Source organism: Pelecanus crispus, chromosome 14 (assembly GCF_030463565.1).
Source record: "Pelecanus crispus isolate bPelCri1 chromosome 14, bPelCri1.pri, whole genome shotgun sequence".
NCBI lineage: Eukaryota > Metazoa > Chordata > Aves > Pelecaniformes > Pelecanidae > Pelecanus > Pelecanus crispus.
The window spans coordinates 3,415,882-3,437,499 of NC_134656.1; the positions used below are offsets into that span (position 1 = coordinate 3,415,882).

The following is a 21,618-nucleotide window of genomic DNA, read 5'->3' on the forward strand; positions in this document are numbered from 1 at the left end:
GTGAATTGGGCCCCCTGGACTAAACAGTTGTTCAGATGATTTAAATGAATGCCCGGTGGCTTTGAGATTTTCCAAGGGTTAATTTTTTGGAAAAATGTGTTGTTATTGATGTAATCTGCTGTCCTTGAAATAAAGTTTCTGAAATTTTCTATATTGTGAACCTTATTAGTGAAAGGGACAGTGATAAGGAATATTCCTTAATTCTGAAGCTCAACTATAATTTTTTGTTATCCCACTTTGTGAAACCACTGAGTAGCCACTTGGATTTAAATCCTCAAAGCTGCAGATGTCGTGATGAAATTTAGTACAAACTGCTAAATCTTCCCTACTGTAACATTGGGCATGCTGATGGAGTTTAAAAGCATTACTGCGTTTTCATTGCACAATATACGCTTACTAAATTTCACTCTCAGAATGCTTTTAAATACTGTAAATGGAATAGATCTGTTGATTACAGTTTGTTACTGTTCTGGAAGTCTTAGTGGGATCTAAATGAATGGATGAGAGTACAGTCATATTTTGTATTTATTTCAAAGGTCTCAACTGTTGGTAAGTGGTGGCGGTGGTATTGCTTTACTTTGACCTTTTTTCCAGTTTCGGTGTCTTTCTGAAAGTCGAAAACTCTCAAGAAGGCAAAATAACAGAATTTGCTTTATAATGCAATAGAGGCAAAACAGTTCCAAGTTTATGTAAACAGCAGTAAGATAAGTTCATAAATATATCAGTGCCTTATTTTGTCTTCTCTTTTTTTTTTTTTTTTCCCTTCCTCCCCCCGCCACCAGGAGCCAACAGGAGAAGGAGGATTGACAGTATTTGGTCCTGCTGACAACTCAGAGACTCAGTCCGGCACTTCTGAGTCAGGAAATTCAGCATGTGCTGGATGGATAATGCTGAATGACTCTGATCCTTTGCTGCCCTCCTCTGGCTCTCCTTTTCATTCAGCTCTGCAGGGAGAAACCATTCGAACCTCTAATGCTGTGTCAGGTAAAGCATATAGAGGACACTGAAGAGACTTCTTATTTCTTTACATTTTATCTGGAATTTAAATCTCAGAATTTGAATTACCTCTGCTTGTAGCTTTTAACATTTCGTCATCTTCCAAGGTGTTCTTCCAACTTCTTCATCTTTGTTTAGATGTAAACTAACTCTTCTGACTTGTTCACTTACTTCCATTGCAGCCTTTTTCTGGTGTGAATATAATTTTAGTGGTGTTTTTTAAAAAACTTTTTAAAGTTACAGTGATTTTTTTTTTTTTTTTAATGGGGGAACTTAATGGCATTTCATATTGGATTGAAGCAGTTTTCGCTTTTTACCTGCGTACTACAGGCTTAAAATTCACTTTTTATCCTGGCTGTGATGTTAAAAGTAATCAGCTACTACTTAAATTGATGTTCTGGAGTCTGCTGATTTTACAGCAACATTTCTAGCATCTCACTGAAATGACTCTTAAGTTACAACTTAAGTGTTAATTTTTTTAATGTATCTGCATGGATGTTTATGTTTCCATAGCATTGACAGTTACGTTTCTGTTGTAGCACTGTTAAATATAATACTAGAAAGCAGAGGAGTTGCACTATAGAGAGATCGTGTTTGATAAGGCAGAACAGTAATGCAACTGATGCAGTATATGAAATGAGGCATTTATCATCAGTGTATACTGCAAGATTGGGAAAAGCTTACTGAAGGATGCCTCTGAAAACTTGTAGCTGTAATATGTACAGCGAGTACTGGTATTTAGGAATTCTGTTAATGTTCCCTTTTGGCTTACCTGCGCAATTCTTGAGCAAAGAATACACTCCAAAAACATTCTTGGGAGAGTGTTGGGGGTGTTTCTTCTTGTTTTGCAAGTGCTGTTTCTGTTTACCCAATTCATTGAGGTATACTTACTGCTGCATATTACAGTTTCACATGAGCAATGTAATTGCCATGACTGCAAAACATAGTTTCTGCATTCATTTAGGAGAGCATTTACATGGCATGCAACTCATTTAAAACATTGCACAATGACATAATACTAACTTTAATACTTGTTCAAACCAGGTTATTCCTGAGTTACTCAAAATGCCGTCTCAGATCTTAGTTTTATTTCTCTCGTTTGCTTCTGTCTCCTCAAGTAAGAGAGTATCCTAATATGCTGGAAAAGACTTTTGAGAAAAAAGTGATCCTGGTTGTCAGCACAGATTCCCCCCCCACCCCCCGGCTCCATCTGTAATAGTTGCAGGTTCTTTGCTGAATCTTTTTTTTTTGTGTGTGTGTGTGTCATTCTGGTAGATCGTATAGGCTGAAAACCTTTTGTAAATAACCATGTCAAGGAGCAGCCTTTCTCAAGTTTCATTCAATGCAGATTTCCCCCAACCCCCCCCCCCCCCCCCCCCCACCCCCGAGATGCTTGAGAAGATTTTTATTTCTTTTCTTCATAATTTCTTCTTGACCAATAAACCTGGTTAGAGAAATGAGGGGAAAGTCTGTTGCTTTATCCTGAATATCCATCAGTGTTTCTGAAACAACTTAAAAACAGCAGCTAAACTATTTAATAGACAAGATACAGACCAAGTTTATTTTGACAGGGAAGACTAGGATATTTCTCTGGTTTTACATTTCACTTAAAATCTAAAACCTTACCATTCTTTGGCTAACCCTGTATTATCTAAACATCAGTAGCTTTGAATTTCCTTAAACTGGCTGTTGTTTCTACCTTGTTTCTTATCCTGCTGCAGACAATCAGCAGTCCTTTCTGCTAGAAAATGTTATTCATATCAAATACCATCCTCACCTTTAAAACAGTAGCTGTGTCTGTACTGTTTGGATGACTCCTTGTTCTGCACCATGGTCTTTCACACTGGTGCGCGCATGGTTCCTGTGTCCATGTAAGGAGTGGAACTGCTATAGGTTTTTCCCCAGACAAACCCCAGGGAATAGGTTCGTACCATGAAAGGATTTTTTGAGAAATACCAGAAATCCTAAGGCTATTTAATAAAATACATCAGTATAGTGTCCAAACCCATATATTAGTACTTCATCTTTGAAGGAGTTCAGTCAACTTTTTGTTGATACTCAGTGACTATTAGTGGCTTGAAATTCAAGTTTATTTGTTACAATAACATAATGAGGTTACATCAGAATATTTAATAATTACTTAGGCTATGAATATTTTTGAATCTGAGTTTTTAACCTCATGGGGTTTTTTTCAGCATTTCAGGGTGGAGACACTGGTGTCCGTGCTATGGAACAAGCTGTAAGTTCACAGCCAGTGCCATTAGAATCTGAATCTAATACTGACAACATGGAAAATAGTTCTCCTGGTAAGATTTCCTCCTTTTAAATGGAGCAGAAAATATGCTCATTTGTCCATTGTGTATGTGTGTGTGTATATTTGTATATTTTTAAATAACAGAAGAGTTTGTAACAGCTGGATTATGTTGGCACATATTCACAAGAAAGCATTTTATCTGTTTTCAGGGTCATAAAATGAGGTGGAGATATATAAATTATTACAAAGAAAATAATACTGTTGAAAAAAAACTTTTAAGGAAAAACATTTTCCTTCACCACCAGTTTAATAACTGTTCCCTTGTTTTTAGCATCAGTTTTGGATGAGAAAGGTGACCAAAGCAATGAGGAGGAACAAAAAACTATCAAGCCTACAAGTAAAGAGTTCAGGAAGACCTGGGGATTTCGAAGGACTACAATTGCTAAGCGAGAAGGTGTAGGAGATGTTGATCTAGTGGACTCTAGTGAACAACAGCCACAACAGCAGCAACAAAGCTTAAACCTCAGGCGTAGTGGACGGCAACCAAAGCGAACGGAAAGAGTGGAAGAATTTCTTACCACAGTAAGACGCAGAGGAAGGAGGAGTGCTCCTACTGCTCTGGAAGATTCAAGTGAACCAGCATCCTGTCCAGCTACAGATGCTGAAACTGCTTCAGAAGATAGCGTTGAGAGCACTCCAGATACAAAACCTGCAACTCGGAGGATTAGCACTAGGAGTAGTAAGGATCAGAAAGGCTCTAAAAGGAGACGCACAAAAGAGGAAGAAGAAGAAGAGGAGGAGGAGGAGGAGGAAGAGGAAGATGATACTTCTGATAGTGATAGTGACGGATTAACTCTTAAGGAACTGCAGAATCGACTAAGAAAGAAACGTGTTGAACAGAAATCTGTGCCGCTGACATTGAAGGATATACAGAACCACATGAGGAAAAAAAATGTAGAACAAGAATCTCCAGAAACAGGTGATGTCCAGTCTGAAAAACAAGTTGAGTCTGAGTTGTCTGTCAAACAAGAGCCTGAGACTGCAGACAGCACTGAGATTGCAAGTCAAGTGGTTGTGTCTGAGGAAGACGCTGAAGATCTTCAGGTTCAGAAGGAGGTAAAGCCTGCCCTTGGCACACAAGGGATCACAGATGAAGAACCTGAAGAACTGCCCAAAAGCAAACCTGAGTCTGAGATTTATGACCCAAATGCACTGTATTGCATTTGTCGGCAGCCTCATAACAACAGGTAGGCAAAGCTTTCAACTAAAAATGTAGTGCAAGTAGTTGGAATTTTTGTGATGAAAAATTAAACCAAATGCTAATGCTTACTTTTTGAGTATATGTAAATGGACTGTTGGGTTTGTTTTGAAGTTTGGGGGAGAATTTATAACAAATACTTAAAAGAGGGGATAAATGAATACAGAAATGAACAGGGAGGCAGAACAGTATACTGGTACTTTAGTGGCGTACTTAAGATCTGCTGCTTGAAATATCTGTTGAGCATTAACTGTCTCTTCATTTCACAGTGTTTTACTGTTCCTTGGTGTTTTTGTGTTTTTTCTTTTCAGGTTTATGATTTGTTGTGATAGATGTGAGGAATGGTTTCATGGTGACTGTGTGGGTATTTCTGAGGCTCGAGGGCGATTGCTGGAAAGGAATGGTGAGGACTATATCTGTCCAAACTGCACCATTCTACAGGGACAGGATGAGCCTGTTTCAGAAATAGACCAGCAGGAAGCTAAAGCAGGGCAAGTAAATGTGGATGGCACAGAATTCACAAGCATAGGAACAATCGAACAAAAATCTGTTGAGGACCAAGGGATCAAGGGTAGGATTGAAAAAGCTGCAAATCCAAGTGGGAAGAAAAAACTAAAGATATTTCAACCTGTAAGTATTTTAATTGCTTCTTATTTTTTGTGTTTCACTGAGTACATTGAGACAATGGCTTACTTGTACAGCTGTAAATGTGACTTGTTTTCTTTAAAGCTAAATATGAAGCTGAACAACCTGCTAAATATTACTGTTTAGCAGAAGTCTGTCCATAGTTCTATCAGTACAGAAACTAAAACTAAGAAAGTGTTATTTTGAAGCGGGGAATTTGAAAGTTTTATGTAGGTGTAAGGAAATGCCACACTACATGCTTTGTGGTATTCTGCCCTTTATAAATACTGTTTTGGAAGTCAAATAATGTGTTCTTTTAATAAAAATACTAGAATTTGGGACTGGTTTATACTGGCTTTGAAATAATATCAAACGATCTTGGACACTTTCAATGACAGTGAAACTTTTTACTTAACATTGAGAAGTGTTTGTTGGAGTTAATTCCAGCTGTACTTCCTCTGTATTTCCAATTAGTCTTTGAAGTTCTGATTTTTGTCCTGATGCTTTTTCAAGTTACCAGTACATAGAGAATAGTTTTATACTGCCTTTTTTTAATGTAAAAATGTGTATTTGGAATTACTGCAAATTCTGACATAAAATACGAAAGACGCTTAAATTTTGTAATAGCAAGTTCCATGCCCAGTGCAAAATACAGGCAAAGAAGCTTCTTCAGCAAAAGGTACACAAATTTAAAAACTTCATGCTATGGTGGTTGTCTTTGTACCGCCTAAGCTACTGTAGTAATGCCAACGTCTTGAACATCTTCCTTTTCTTCTTGCCATGCCTTGAAGAGCATGTTTAGTGTATTTGCTGTTAGAATGCGACAGCTATTCATATTTTTTTCTGTATGAATTTGTTCTTTGACACCTAATCTTTAAACTTTGAAATCATCCCTTGAGAAAGTATTACAAGTTTGAGTATAAGTGTCTCTCTGGAGGAATCTTTCTGTTGTAGTCCATTTTCTACAAAATGTTTATGGAACACCCCCCCACGCTTTTAGTCAATTTAAATAGCAGAGCTATCCATATCAGCATGGTGAGCTTAATGTATTGATCAGAACAGTTTGAGCTTAATGTATAAATATTTACTATTTTAAGATAAATATGTAGAAAACAGTATTTCTCTCAAAAATGCTTTCAAATAGTTTCAAATACATTTGTACTTTGTACACACAAACACTTTTGAGAGTCCACTTCTGATGATGTTGGTCTACATTTCACTGACAGCGTTGGTATTAATTTTAAGTTCTGCTTCCGAGTATCACCAGTTAGTCTTTGATATTAGCATGCTAACAAGTTACTTAAATGTTTTAGGCATCTCTCCTTTAGTGAAAGAAAACCATGAGTATCATTAATTCTTTGCCTTTTATGGAAGAACTGCTAATATTTTAGGTATTCTTTTGGCATTTGGAAATGGAACGGAACTGCTCTATTTGTGTTTGTCCAGGCGGTACCACATTTTGAGAGATCTGAATCGTCAAGTCTGTGGTTTAGCCTATGCTGTCCCTGGTACCTCGGTTCAGACCCCTCTGTGGCTTCTATAAACAAGCACAGCTCTCTCGCTGCAGCATTCCCTGCCCATTCTAGGCAAAAAGATCACAGCTATTTCATGTGTTGATGTGCTGAAATCACTCTGTGGTATGGTGACTGAACAGTCTAATTATTCAGTTTATCTGTTCTCTTACACCAGTATTCTAAGCACTTTGAGAAAGACTCCTTTTTGTTGCTGTCCATAAGCACCTGCAGCTGTAGGGTTTTGGTTTGTGATTAAAACCACTAGAAATTTTGTAAGTACAGACATGAACACTGAAAGTTGTCATCATCTGAGTAAAAGCCCTTAATTAGAAATGACAGCTCAGTTAATCAAAGTCTGAGGTGCTGCTTAGGGAACATGATTACTTCTTTCTTGTACTTCATAGTTAAGTGGGTACGTGATGGAAAAGTATTCTAAAGCATAAGCTTAATTTTTATGGGAAGATTCCCAAACCCAGGTTTTATCAGACTGCAGCAGATAATGCTGTCTTACTGACTTTAGATTGGGGAAAAATAAGCTACACTGTGTAAATAATAATAATTTTAACTGGAACTATTTCTGAAAAACTTACTTTTGGTAATTACAAATTGCAGTTTATTGATAGAGCTGTCTAGAGCTACAGTAGTTCTGAGTGTTAGGTCAGTTGTATAACATTTTTAGGAGTAATCTAGAAGAGTGAGACTAAAGGCATAATTCCTAGAGGTGATATGTTAGAGCGTAAAGAGCTTTCAGATATTTCTAGACTTTGACCTAATGTACTCTGTTTTCAAGGAATGTACTATTTTCTAAATCTTAATATTTGAAGAGGAAGTGCTTAGTGTATAACACTTTCATATAAATGGAGAGTAATTGTGAAGTAGAGAAAAATACAGATTGTATAGGCAAACTTCTCAACATGTAAGAAGTATTAGGCTATGGCAAAATTGTCTGGGAGAATAGTTGTGTTTATGTAAGTTGAAGAATTGGAAAACCTCTAGAGCAAGAATTATCTGTGCACCTGAATAGCTGAGTGCTTCCTTTTGCATGTGTGCATGGTTGAGGACAGCTGCTGATGGTGATACATAAGTAAAATGTGTTTTAGAAAGTTTGCTCTTGAGAAACCAGTTCTGCATTATTAAGGAGATTTCTCACATGATGTAGAGGATCAGAAAAAAGCATTTGCATGCTTATGGGATCTGAAAATTTAGGAAACCAGCCTCCCTTAGTTCACTGCTAGCAGACCAACCACCTGAAAATACAACGTATTCTGAAAATAGTGTGTTAGAAGAGTGAAATTCTTAAATTTGTATGGGTTGTTTCTGTTTCATGAAAGAGAGTTCATTTGTGCAAGTCAGTAACAGTCATAGCTGTGGTCTGCACATTCAATACATAAGCATTTCTTTGTGTTATACAGGTATGTTTCTGTTGTTTCCTCTTTGAAGTTTGAACTTGTTCCATTTCAATCTATAGGTAATTGAAGCTCCTGGTGCATCAAAGTGCATTGGTCCTGGCTGTTTTAATTTGGCTCAGCCTGATTCTGTGTATTGCAGCAATGACTGCATTCTCAAACATGCTGCAGCCACTATGAAGTTTTTAAGTGCTGGCAAAGATGCAAAACCAAAACCTAAAGAGAAGATCAAACCAAAATCTGAAAAACCCGGCATGCCAAAATCTCAGCTGCAGGTAAGCTAATATTCATGATCCAAAACAGTTGTCCTGAAGCACAGTGGCTTATTTCTGTGCTCTCCTTTTTCAGACAAATAGAATTGCCAAGTCCTGCATTGAAGAGGAGTTCTTTTTTTTTTTTTCCTCTTGCCTTTTTCCTGTGGTATTGCATTGTTTAAGTCTTCTGAAACTAAAATGTTTTACTGTCACTTTTTAAAAATCTTAATAATTGCCACTAGATAGAGATAGTTTCTTGAAAGGGCATTCTAGATGGCAGCGCACTTTTTTTTAAAAAAAAATTATTTTAATTAATTCCAAATTAATTTACCTGTTTAAAAAAAAAAAAGCAATACACCTTCTTTATTTTAATTTCATTCCAAATTAATTTTACCTTTTTTAACTCAAAATTACTGGGTTTTGGGCAGTAATTACTGTGAGTTGTGAACTAACATGAGACTTCATTGTATGTGTGCTTTGGGAAATGAAAAGATGAAATCAAAGCTGCCTCCTTTTCTTTTTGAAACCACTATAAAATGGGCAGTAGATTTTCAAACAAACAAAAAGAAACCCCACAACTTGATGATAGATACTGTTGTTTTGAGGTGGTTTCTTTGCCATTCTCTTTTCCTGAAGTTACAGTGTATATTACCTTTGCTTTATAGATTTGAATGTGAAATTATGTCATTTCAAGTGTATTTACAGGAGCTTGCTATGAAAGAAATTTGTGTACATGTATGTAGCTGTATCTCTGCTTGTTTTTAAAATATATTTGATGATTATTAGTAATTAAGCTTCTTCTAATCCTACAGGCAGGTATTAAGCCTCTTCCAAGCCAAAAGAGACCATTTCCTGAGAAAAGAGAGGTGAATATGAAGAAGACTGTTTTGACAACTCCCAAAACTGAGGCAAACACTCAACCTATTGCTAAAGAGCCAGCAGCAGAAAACAGCACACCATCCTGGGCAAGCGATCATAATTACAATGCTGTAAAGCCTGAAAGGACTGCTGCCATTTCATCTTCACTGTTGTTCAAATGTATGTATCGCATAGGGATATTCCTGAATAATCATTTACATTTTCTTTGAATACCCATCCATTCTTGGCTCTGCAAGACTAGGGAGTTTAGGATTTGGGTTTTTTTTTTTCTTAATATGGCACCAAACTACTTTTCTTCACCTTCAAAGATTCGCGCACAGAGAATCACACAAATGGGTAACATTTTTAAAAGTTTCATTTGTATCATATGACAGTTGTATGATTAAGAGCCTGTCAATCTACCCAGCTGATTTCTGGATGAAAACGACATGATTAAGCTTTAAATTTTTCCCATAAAGACAATAACTGTTTCTAATCTAGAAAAGGTAAGTATTGATACAGTTGTGTTAAGTTTTACAAAAAGGTTGCACAGTGTGCACCATGAATCAGCAATTGACTGTACTAATTTGAATTGTATTTTTGTAATTTAGATTTGGTACCTGTCTCTCAGGTCTTGCACTTTCAGTGCTAGTGCCGAAAATGAAATCCTCAACGTGGTATCCAACGATACTTTACACTTCTGCAAACAGCTTTTAACTGTCAAGTATATCCAAGTTCTTCCTGCTGCTTTTCTTCCTTACATGAAATAATTTAAGGACCATTCTTTACTTTTAAGTTTGGGGGGGAGGCAGTACTCTTTTCTCTCTCTTTAACCCCCCCCCCCCCCCCTTTCCTCCCCCCTCTGTTTATATGTTCATACTTCACACATTATCCACACACACAAGAACACATCTTAAGTGGATATTAGGCAGAGGTATTGCCTTGCATATTTTTGCAGGTTTTGAATAGCATCCTTGTAACTCATGTAAAGGTAAGTAAATACTGCTTTGTAGCCTGAACAAGTCTTTCCGCTAATGACATTTTTTTATTGACTTCAGCTAAGTAGTTTATAATGCAGTGGTGGAACTTCAGATGAAATCTTACATTTCACATTTACAAAACACATGACCTGGTGTCTAATATTTGCTCACTTGAAGATTAACGAATTCAGAAATTCAGTTCTCAGCTTTCTTAACCACACGTTAGGCAGTTTTACGTTTTATGTTCAGGAATAAACCTAGTTATTGAACACTTACGTTATATGTAAAGTAACTGATAAGTTTACAAATTATCTTTAAGATGAGATTTTTTTAGATGTAATTTTTAAACACTGAGGGAACGCCGGCTACCCTAAATTGCTGTTTATTATTATAGCGCATAGTAGACTCACTAGATATATTTAATTGTATTTACCCACATCAAATGTTTAAATGGTTAGAATTTTTTCCTGCATATTTTTGTTACGTATTTTGTTACTTGGGCCCTGTGCCTTTTTTATAGTGAACTCTTAAGATACATATTTTGATAAAGTTGCATTTTTTTAAGCTTCTTCTAAAGAAGCTGTAGCTTTTTTTTGTCAGAAACACCACTGTTTCAAGCATAACTAAAATTAGGAGAGGAGGACGTAAATGAAACTACAAGGGCTTATTTTACACATCAAATTTTTATGACACTTTCTATCTCATAACCATATCACTTAAAATGTGCTTATCGCTGTACGTTTTTTTTCCTAGGAGACAGGAATACAGATTTTGAGGCAGTGAGTTTGGGTTTTTTTTAGGGGGGGGTTGCTCTTAAGTTTTACCACACTGGGGGTTATACAGATTTAACCAATTCCAGTAGAAAATCGGATTCCTGTAGCTAAATTGTTAAATTGGTGCAAAAATATGTGTATATAGCAGACTTTAATATAGAATACAGCCTGTTTTGTGTGATGAAGAGCTCTCATGTCAAATGCAAGGAAGAACTTCAGATTGCTATTAGTAAGGTAAGTTGTACTAATACGTGGAGACTCTGTGCCATTACTAAATTTCCAAGTACATTGTTTTTGTATTTGTGAAAAAAATTCTCCTGCTTTTTGATTGGATGCATTTGGTCTGTAAGCTTCCTGAGAAGCTGCTATTGCATCATCTTTAAGAGTATCCTACAAGATTTTATTTAACAAATCTTTATATGCTGTTCAAAACATAGAAGTTACAGCATTATGGAAATTCGTGAGAGTCACCTCACTTCAGGTACCTAAAAGTTAGAACTCTTAAGTCTGAGCTAGTCAAGAAAAACACCTGCAGTGGACAAAACATAAATCTGTTTTAGACACTAATCTTAGAACAAAGTGACTCGCTGTTTAGAAATGCTTATTTCTGAACATTGATTCTGAAGGACATTTAAGATGACTAGTTCAGACATTTAAGTGTCTTATGTTTGGACTTAAGGTCGCCTAGAGGAGGCTAGGGACAGGATTCTTCGATATCCAGTGTTTCAAAATACAGCCTGCGTTCTCCCAGAGCTTCAAGACGTATTCTGCAAATCCTTATTTGTGACTTCAGTGTGCGAGGCCCTTTAAGAATTAAGGAAGCTTAACGTGATTAGCAAAAATACTCTCTCTAATACTCCTTCCATCAGTCAGTTTATCATATTTCAGACATGGATTTACTTTATATGTTTACTCTGTTTTTGTCAGATACGAGATTTTGTTGTTACATATGATGGTAGTTTTATTAAGTAGTAGCAAGAAGAAAATCAAGCCACTCTTATAGATGTACTGGGTGATAGGGGTGTATAGTATATTTGCATCTAAACCCTGCCACCACGCCCCCTTTTCTCCTCCCAACCTGTTTTGCATTTAAAAAAAAAAAAGGGTACTTGGTGCTAGTAGTATGCAGTGATATAGAGCAGTGATTTCTTTTTCTCTGTTACCCTATTATTTCGTTTTTCTTCACTCCCTGATTTTTTTCTGTAGCTTTTTTGCAGATGAGTTAGGGCTGTGCTTGGAAGTGACTTTGTACACCAAAATCAGGAGCCTGATTAATGACAGTGTCTAACATCTTCATGTTCCTGGTGAAAATAATCCTATTTGTTTAATAACTGAAGTGGGAAATACTTTGAACTTGCTTTGATAAGTATTAAGTACCAGTACTTTTAAAGCTGCAGGCAGTATTTGAACTACACATACAAGAGGAAATTAGGTATGTGTCACATTCCCTTTCAGGAATGCTGCTTTTGATTTCGTTAGGAAAATTGGTATTAATTTAATATGCAGTGCTGAACTTTTATATTGAATTTCCAAAGTCATCCTAGCTTCCAAATTGATACAAGTATAGGGATTGTTGAGATTTAGGAACATTGTTGTTCAGAGATTCAAGTTGTGATGCAAACCCTGAATTTGTTGTGTGAGCTAGTGTTAATTATCAATGTTTAGGTCATATCAAAGGAGATGTAGAATTCATAACAAAAGCAAAACAGATTCCATTTATGTAGTAAGATCACCTAGGTGTTTGTGGGGAAGCACCACCCAAAATGATTTCTGAAATATGTCAGTTTTGTTAGCAGACTAACATACATCTACATTAATAGGAAGCATTATTTTTAATAATGCTCAAGGAGGGCAGGTGTTAAACAGCATGATATAAACACGTTTTTTCCAGAAGGAACCACAAAAGAAGTTTGCATCCACTGCTCATTTGACTCTGCTGAGAGCTTTTATACTTAAAAGTTTTACACTAATTAATATAATGTATTGCATTTGTAACAATATTTGTCCATTATTTTCACTGCTGCCCTGTAAAAAGGGGGTAAGTTTGCTGAAGTTGAAGTTGCCTGAAGTTTGCTGCTGCAAAGGTTTATCAGCAGTATCGGTATATATGTCTGAAGCATCTGAACTCAGGTTTTCTCCTTGATAGAGCAACACCTGCAAGAGACTTTTTTCTATATTTTTGTTGTTAATTGTCAAATAGAAGTCAGCAGCAGATGTATCAGCAGTTTTAAAATAGAAAATGAATCCAAAAAGAGGGGAAGAAGATAGATGTTTGCAGTATGCCAATTTTTAAACTACCCAGTCATAAGTATACTAAATACTCATCAGTGCTTCAAATCTTTGAAGTTCAGCTGACTTACTAGACTTAAAAGAAATACATGAACCGATAATGTACTCAACTCAGGTGCTAAAGCTACTTAAATATCTTAACTGCATTTATTGATAAAAGTAACTAAGCACACAGGAGAGCGAAGAGGGTTTATTAGATAAAAAATAAACATTAAATGTGTGTGTTCTTGTGGTAGAACTTGAGTAAAAAGCACTTCTTTGTCACACCAAGTCACTAAACTTCTGTTTACTTAACTGTAGACAGATAAATAGTATGAATTTATAGCTCTCTATTACAATCTCTTAGTTGGTACTGGTATTTCATGGGAATTGTTAACGTGTGGGACTTTGAAGGGGAAGCGTTGCGTTAAGAGGAAAGCAGTGTTTGTGGTACCTCTCCTGCTTTACAGCAGTGAATTACGGAGAGACAAACTTAATGCTGCCACCTCCTGGAAGTGGGAGGCCAGGTTTGTAGAGCCCTGGCTCCGGTGATACTGGTTTCCTTATTATCCCCTTTCAGTTTTCTTAATTTCTGCTGCTGCTAAACTTTTCTACACCCAAGACCTATTCACAGAGTGAATATGTTTGCTTGTATAAAGATCCCAGATACAAAGGGCACTTGGACTGCTTTGTTCTATACACCTCTAACAAAATACAGAGACATTGTAAAGGGAATACAGTGATACTGGGAGCCTATCATCAGAAAATGTGGTGTGCGTACCAAACTGCTTAGATTATAGCATACGTAATTTATGTATTTTTCTCTTGTGAATTTTTTTTTTTTCTTTCTGTGATAACAGCATGAAGGCAGGAAAGAAAGAAAATATACCACTATAAAGAGAACAGGGGGAAAATGTAGTACACTCAAGACAGGAGTTATGGCTCAGGAGGTGGAAGTGATGTAGGAAGCTGTAAGTACTGTTGTGAAAAGAAGAAAGTAAGGCCTTGTCTGCACGCAGACTGGTGCTGATTTAATGCTTCTCTTCAGGCAAGATTGTACCAGCTTAAATTGTGACTCTTCAATTGAGTGCAGTGGATATACTGCTATTGGTTCAGCTATTAAAAAATACTTAACTACTAACTTAAAAAAATATTTACTTAAGCTGAGGAGCTGTTCTTAAGTCATAAGTATGTTCGTCTGCAAGGACTGATTGTAGTTAAACTTGATGCCTTTGTTTTGGTGTGGGTGCTTCCCCATAGGATAAACTAGCCTGTGCCAAGTTCCATACTGTTACACCTAAATTACTTCTGGCATCCTTGAAAGCTAAGGTATCTTTGCTTAATGCTGTATTCTGCAATGTAGACCCATACTAGAGTCTGCCAGAACTTCTGAGAAATTGATGTTGGAGATCTGGCTTTGGAGAGAGAATAGCACAGGAGCGGCTGGTGTAACGCAGCTCTGGTGCTGACTTGCGTCCTGAGAAGGGCAGGGGCTGTGCTGGCGCACGATCTGAGTCCTGGCTGTGGAGTGAGGCAGACCGGCAGCGGCTGCCGAAGCCAGGATCCCCTGGGACCCAGCCAGTTAAAAGGAGCAGTGGGATCCTTGGGGAGCGATTATCGTCTCCTGCCTGTGGACGACTGGAGCTCCCCTTCTCTGCTCTTCAAGGTATGTTACATCTGTCCTGTGGCTCTCAGCCACGTGAAGATTTTTTGCCGTGTCTCTTAAGTTAGGAAGGCTGGTCCCTGCTGCTGGCATGTTTCCTATTTTGCCTTTCAAGCACCTAGCACCCCCAAGGTGCTTGGACGACAGAAAGCCAGCGCTCTTGCCGTAATGGGTGCTTGGCTTCAGTATAAGGCACAATTGCTGAGAGGAAGGGTTGGGGTGGCAGAAACCTGGTACAACTTACGGATGCACTATGAATATTAGGGTGGTTTATCTCTTGTCATCAACACTGAAAGTGATGAAAGTTTGATTAAAAAAACCTCACCACCCTCTATTGCTGTTTTGCTTTCTTTTACTAATATTACTTTAGTTCTTTGAACTTGCTCACTTGACTGCATAGCCAGTGAAAAAGGTCTTCCTCTGCTAGTCCCCAAATAAAAGGGGGTTTTTGAGGTGATCTCTTGCACTTTGGCGTCAAGTTTTGCTGCTGATCTGGTGCTGATGATTCGCTGTGTCTGATCGGTACCGAACTTGGAACCTGAAGACGGCCTGTCCCTGCAAGGAATGATGATACCAATCCATAAACGGTCTGGAAAAATAAGGAGCCCTTCTTTGCAGCAGATAGTGCCTCTCTTTCACTCAGGAGTGCTGTAGTTGTGAAGATGTAGATCAGATAAATCACTATAATTTCATGTAGATTAAAACAAAGCTTTGCGCGTCTAAGCTACAGATCTGCATGAGCATAGCTACAGTGTTGGCCTGAATGCAAACAAATCACCACCCCGGAAAAGGCCCTGTATCGCAGAGTTTCCTAAATTAGTTAACTTTAAAGCCAGATTTATTTTCTTTGTGTGCCTGAATGTAAAGGCTTGGTACACAGGCAGCTTAATTATGGGCTTCTCATTGTGGTGCAGATTAGAACTGATAGAGGCTTTTGAAGAAAAGCAGCAGGGCAGGGGGGCACACCTCCGAAACACTAGTGTTCGATAATAAAGTTTGATTTGGTCTTGCAAGTGGAAGCAGACACGTCGTTCGTAGGCAATTAACAGTGAAAACTAACACCGAAACCTACTTAAGAATAGTTCGACACTTTTGAATTATTTAGAACTAATGCTAAGCTATCTTCGAGGGAAATGACCGAAAGTCTAGCAAAAACAGGTTTCAGGAAAAGCAGCAGTTGAACAGCACGGAGCTGAAGCGGTTACAGCCTCCACCTCACCTTCCCAGCCTTGGGCACTGAATGTGCGGTGCCACAAGAGGGTGCTTCAGTGGCACCGAGCAGGATTTGACTCCCCGACCGGTTTGTGAGGCTCTGAGATGTCAGGCATGCACCCCAGCAGTGTGACTATGCAAAGGCTGCTCTTGAACGTCTCCTAAATGGTAAGTAACTTCCCATTGTAGAGTGCTTTGTAGCTGACATCTAAAGCACCGGCTCACCCGGGTATTTTGTTCAATTTTTTTTTAAGTTAGATACTGCATCGGAAGGTTTCACTTCAGAAGAACTCATGAATTAAAGTTTGGTATCGGCCACTGCATTGAGGTGGAGGGGTTAGTTTAAATTCTGTTCTGTTCAAGTTATTTCTATCACGAGAGGTGCAGAAAGGGGTCATGCCACAGCTGCATCGAACAAGTCCATTTAGGATGCAGTGGGGCTGAGTGGCAAAGGGAAGCTGTTGGAACACCACAGGCTGAGAAATGAAGTTTGAGAAATCTTGCCCATCCTCTGTTTCAACAGTTTTACAAAGGGGAAAATGCAGTTCCTAAATTCTCGGATATTGGCAAATAGGGGTGAGATATTTCATCATCTCTGAGCCTTTTCTACTGTCCTTTTCTACTGTGATGTGTGCCAAAACGGGCTGCCCTCACTTTTTGTGGTGTTCAGACTGGAGAGCTGGAACGACCGCACAGAGAAACGGATAGTGCAGCTGCCTGCCCCTGAGCAAGAAGGAGCTGCAGGACCATACGGAACTTCACAGTACGAGTTCACAGGCCGATTTTTGAGTGACACTCAAAATGCTGCCTGGGTTTGGTGGGGTTTTTTTTTTTGTGAATTCCTAAATAGATTATTACTTCTGGTTGGTCTTTTCACACCTGCATTCCTATCAGATGTTTAAGCTATTGTAAAGGCCAGTGCTGTTGCCTACCTTTAGGGATTAGCTCTTCTCAATACATAATTACTCAGCCCTGGCCAGCCTTTATGCAGGCTGTCGGAGAATATCTTCTAACAGGTATTTTTGCTTTTTTAACAACTGCAAAGCTGCACTAGTGTGAATTTTCCTCTTAACTTGACATTAGGTTTTTTTTTTTTTTTTTAAAGGACATAAAAATCCTTTTAAGTGTAGTAAATGATCCACTTTAAAAGGTGGGTCACAAGTAGCTGTATTCTGCTTCTTAGGTTTTATGATTCATATTTTGGAATTTTACGGATTTTTTTTTAACAGAAAAATGTTAACTACCAGCTTTCTTACTGTTGGTGCCACGCAGACTTGTATGCTATGCATACGTTTCAAAGTTAGTTGTGGGGTCCGCCCCCCCCCCAAATCTCTCTATTTTAGTGAGAGGAGCATGAAAAGTATCTGTATAACCCATGCGTGCTTCTGCAGCCTCCACGCTGTGGGCTTGTAGAGGCTCGCCGACGTGCAAGGCAGCGTCTTCTGAAGCGTTGGGTTGCCGACGTCCTGCTCCCTTGGGCCAGCGCTCCTGCTGGGGAAAGTTCCGTGCAAGCTGGACAAGACGACGCAGCCATCAGCCTGTGCTCCCCACACGCTGCCATGAGGAGTTTCATCCTGGAGGGGAGGAAGAAGGAATTAGCGTAGATGGAGGAGAACACAGGGAAACATTATTAGACACCAGAGGCAATAGTTCTGGTGTATGAACAGCCTTATGCCAAATTTTTAATTCTGTAGGGAAACTTCTCATAATTAGTCCTATGTAATAAACAATCAGCTTGCAGCCATGCAAGACATTTTTCACAAATGTCTTTAGTGTTCTGTAGTAGTAACTGTGATGATTTTTTTTTAAGAGATTTTTAAAAGACATTTGAGCCTTACAGACTCAATACAAAACAGGCTCTTCAAGTGTAACTGCCTGTGGTTTATCCACAGCATCGTTTAAAACTTTTAGCATCAACTAGGGCAAGAGATTGAAGATCTTTTAAAGTGTGATTTGAATAATTAAAACGATACAAACAAAAGTAGTAGCACACTTCTTCAGGTATTTAAAGGTTGGAAAAACTAGATAATGTCTCCAGCAAAATAACCCGTCACAAATGAGATAATTTAAATAGAAACTAAGGGGGGTGGGGGTGGGGGTGTATTTTTGAAGTGGCTTTCTAAAGCCACTATTCCAAAGAAAGATTGGGTGGAAAAGGAAAGGGGGAGGGAACCAGCATAGGCTTGAATGCCATACAGAAATATTTTGAAGAGATCAGAGGAGGAGCAAAGTTTCCTTTGGATGATCTCCATGATGGTGGTGTAAAACACAGCCTCCCAGTGTAGGTGAGTGATTACGATGCGAGTGCATCCTGCAAACCCTTCACGTAAAATTAAACAGCGCTGCACTGTGGAAATCATTCTTAAATTGGGCCTGAACAACCACATGACAATGCTGAAACATCAGCGTTGAGATGTACAGAAGCGAAGGATACGTAACCGTCAGGCTTTCAACGGGCTTGTCTGTAACACAGTAGATAAGGTGGCAGATGCGTCCTCCACTGCTTGCAGAAGTTTCGTTCTTGGCTGCATGTTGCAATATCTGGCTTAGTTTCATGGGGAATTTCCTTAGGGGAGGGGTTCCGTGTCTGTTGACATCTAGTGGGAGAGGTTATAGTTATCTATAGTTACAGAGTATAGTCTGTAGTGAACATAGCGTAGTAATGCTATTTCTCAAGCCTTGCAAGGAATGCACTTTTTTCTTCCAGAGGATTCATTGGGTTTCACTCTGGAAATGAGCTGACTCGTTAGCTCCATCTGAACCTCTCAGTCTTTTTAGCCCACGCCTCTTCAGTCAATAAGAATCCTGTTGCTGTCCTAATAAGTGGCTCACAGGATTAAAATGGGGAAAATAGGAACGAATGCTTTGTTTTAAATACCGCTTCTAACACCAGCCCAAGGGAGGGTACGTCTGTGTGTTCAAAAGTGCCAAATAGAAGAGCCACTAAATGCCTTATTGTGGCACTAATCTTCTGTCTGTGGTGAAACCCCCTATTATTCTGTTAGGCTGGATAGGCGAATGTTCAGTAGTCATTTCTATCCTTTTATTTTAAATTTGTTTAAGAGCATTTATTGTAGGTACACTGGAGCTGCTGCTGAAAAGGACTGGAAACATCACAGTATAAAATACAGTGGCCAGTATGTATACTAGGCATTGACTGCGTCTTCTCTTCAAGTTGTTCGTGGACTGCAAGCCCAAGTGATTTGAAACTCATGGTCTGAGAGAATACCTGGTCCATTACGTGCCCTGTCAATTTGCTGAGCGACTGTGGCATCTGTTCAGAAGTTAAATTCCACGTATGTTGGTGTACTGCTCTCTGAGAAGAGTACCTATTTCTGTTAACTCTTCCAAACATACACTTGCCACAGTTTCGTACCTGCCAGAAGATAGCGTAAGCTTTGGGGTGTGCTCGTGTTGTGGCCAAGTCAATAGACGAGCGAGCTGCCACCAGAAGAGGCAGTCCTGCTCCTTCCTCCTGCTCCCTGGCTGCTCCTGTGCGTTGGATCCAACACCCGTGTAACGACACAGTGAGTTGGTTCAGCTGGACGATGTGGCAGCACATTAACCTTGTCACTAAAAACCAAAACTTGATAGGACAAAAATTCTGGTTTCTCATAGTCAAAATAGGATAAGAGGTTATTTAGATCACGTTGCATCTACAGCCATCGCAGGTTATTTGCATATGTAGGATTTAAGTAGCCTTGAGTCTTTGTCAAAATGTGTGCACGATTTGAGTGTCCTTCAAAAAATACAGTGACATGTCCTGTAAATTTGAAAAAGTAGCGGGTAGATGTTCTGCAGCACTGAATGACCTACACGTGGCTGAATTAGTACATACAAAGTCTGTACCACCAATTTCTCTAATCAACAAGTACTGCTAGGTAGACAGTTTTAACTGGTATAAAGTAGTATTGTACTTTGAATCTGTTAAGCTTTCATGAAGCTTATGAAATATTTGCACATTTTCTATTGGCTAAAGCAGCACAGAATTACATGCCTTACTTTGGAAACGCTTCTAAATAGTGATGATGTCAACTTGCAGAATAAAGGATGCTTCTGCATCTTTCTTCTTGGACACGTTGATTCTGCTGCCCTTCAACCCTGGGAACGTCAGCCTACCTTTGTACTAGTAACTTTATTTTACAAGTACATATTCTTACTATGATATAGCTGTTTGTAACATAGAAAGGTTTGTGGTGCATGTATAATTCTCATATATACAACATCTGATTGGCAGAAAACATCTCGGTTGTGCTATTTTTAGTTTTATCAATGTAGTTCTTGTTAACTAGTTTGAACTAATCATTAAAAAGATAGTGTATAGAGAATTAAGTACAAATTTAGAACTTCACATTTTGTACTTCTGTAAACCAAAAGAACTGAACGTCTTAGCACTGTGAGGACTGAATTTTACTGTCATCATTTTGAAACCTGAGCTGTGCTGTCCTGCCTTTCCATGATGAGTCACAGAAACGTGCTTCTGTCCTGCCTGCCTGAAAAGGTACAGATCTGTGCAGAAGATACAATAAACCGGGAAAAAGAGAATGGAACTAGAGTAATTCCTGCAGCTTTATCGGTGCGCATGTTTTGGATATTCACCACCTCTCCATTCAAGACTATTAACTCAAAATAGTTTGGCTTTTTATCTCTGTTAAGTTCTGGGTGCCTAATTTGACCAAACCAAACCCATCAGCAGTTGTTCCCGATCCCCCTCTTCCCCCCCCGGGATTGCCAAAGCCCTCCTGACAACTGGTACAGCGGTAGCGGGGTGAGCTCTGCAGGAGGGGGGCAGAGGAGGAGACCTTGTGCCTGACACGGAGGGTCTCCCTAGCTCCGTCTCTGACAGTAACCAAGACCAGTCTCTAGGGAAAACTATGGGAATAGTGGATAGGAATAATTTTCATCTAGTCTATAGCAAAATTTTCACATTCTTTGAAATTATTTAAGGTATTAATGGCAGCTGTTTACACTTCAAATAGTCAAATGTCACTCAGGAAAAACTCCTCAAGGTGTCTACTTGTAAAATGCTTCTGGGGGGAAAAGAAAAAAAAAAAAGGATAAATACATAGTGTTTCTGGATCTTCTGGCTTCTCCTTGTGTTCCAGCAGAAGTTCAGCACACACCCTTACACTCAGCCTTACAAAAGTTCCAGTGCAGCTTCGTTCCTTAGTTCATCTTAACCACCGGTTTCCGTATGTGCGGTGAAACCGCCAGCCATAAGAGCCCGTTTGAAGAACCCAGGGCTAGGAGCATCTTTCTGCTGGAAGCATGTGCCAGCGTTCGGGGAATACCTGAACTTTACATACGGAGACAGGCTGCAAGGCCGTTTCCTCCCAAAATGAGGGATTATCGCCTTATGTCTCTTAAGCATTCCAAATCTTCCCTGATTTGAGGGGTGTTTCCATTGGGAGCTTGGGCTGATCTGGGGGGTTTCTCGAACCAGGCTTCATGGGAGTGCTTTGTCCCCTTCAAGTCCGTCTCAGAACAGATAAAGACTGGATACTTTAGCCCCTCCCAGTAATTTCTGCTCTCGTAGCAGATCTGGAAGGTGAAGAGGG

The 21,618-nt window shown here is 38.9% G+C and overlaps 1 protein-coding gene across 2 annotated transcripts in view; it reads left to right on the plus strand.

The window, feature by feature from the left end:
• The window catches only part of DIDO1 (death inducer-obliterator 1), a 56,352-nt gene that overhangs the window by 13,714 nt on the left and 21,020 nt on the right, over positions 1-21,618 (plus strand). For both annotated transcript variants that reach the window (XM_075721236.1, XM_075721235.1), the window contains exons 2-7: positions 783-984; positions 3,192-3,302; positions 3,582-4,497; positions 4,820-5,138; positions 8,115-8,327; positions 9,119-9,344. In XM_075721236.1, the coding sequence (XP_075577351.1) occupies positions 888-984; positions 3,192-3,302; positions 3,582-4,497; positions 4,820-5,138; positions 8,115-8,327; positions 9,119-9,344 (1,882 nt within the window). In that variant the 5' untranslated portion in view covers positions 783-887. The remainder of the gene's footprint in view (positions 1-782; positions 985-3,191; positions 3,303-3,581; positions 4,498-4,819; positions 5,139-8,114; positions 8,328-9,118; positions 9,345-21,618) is intronic.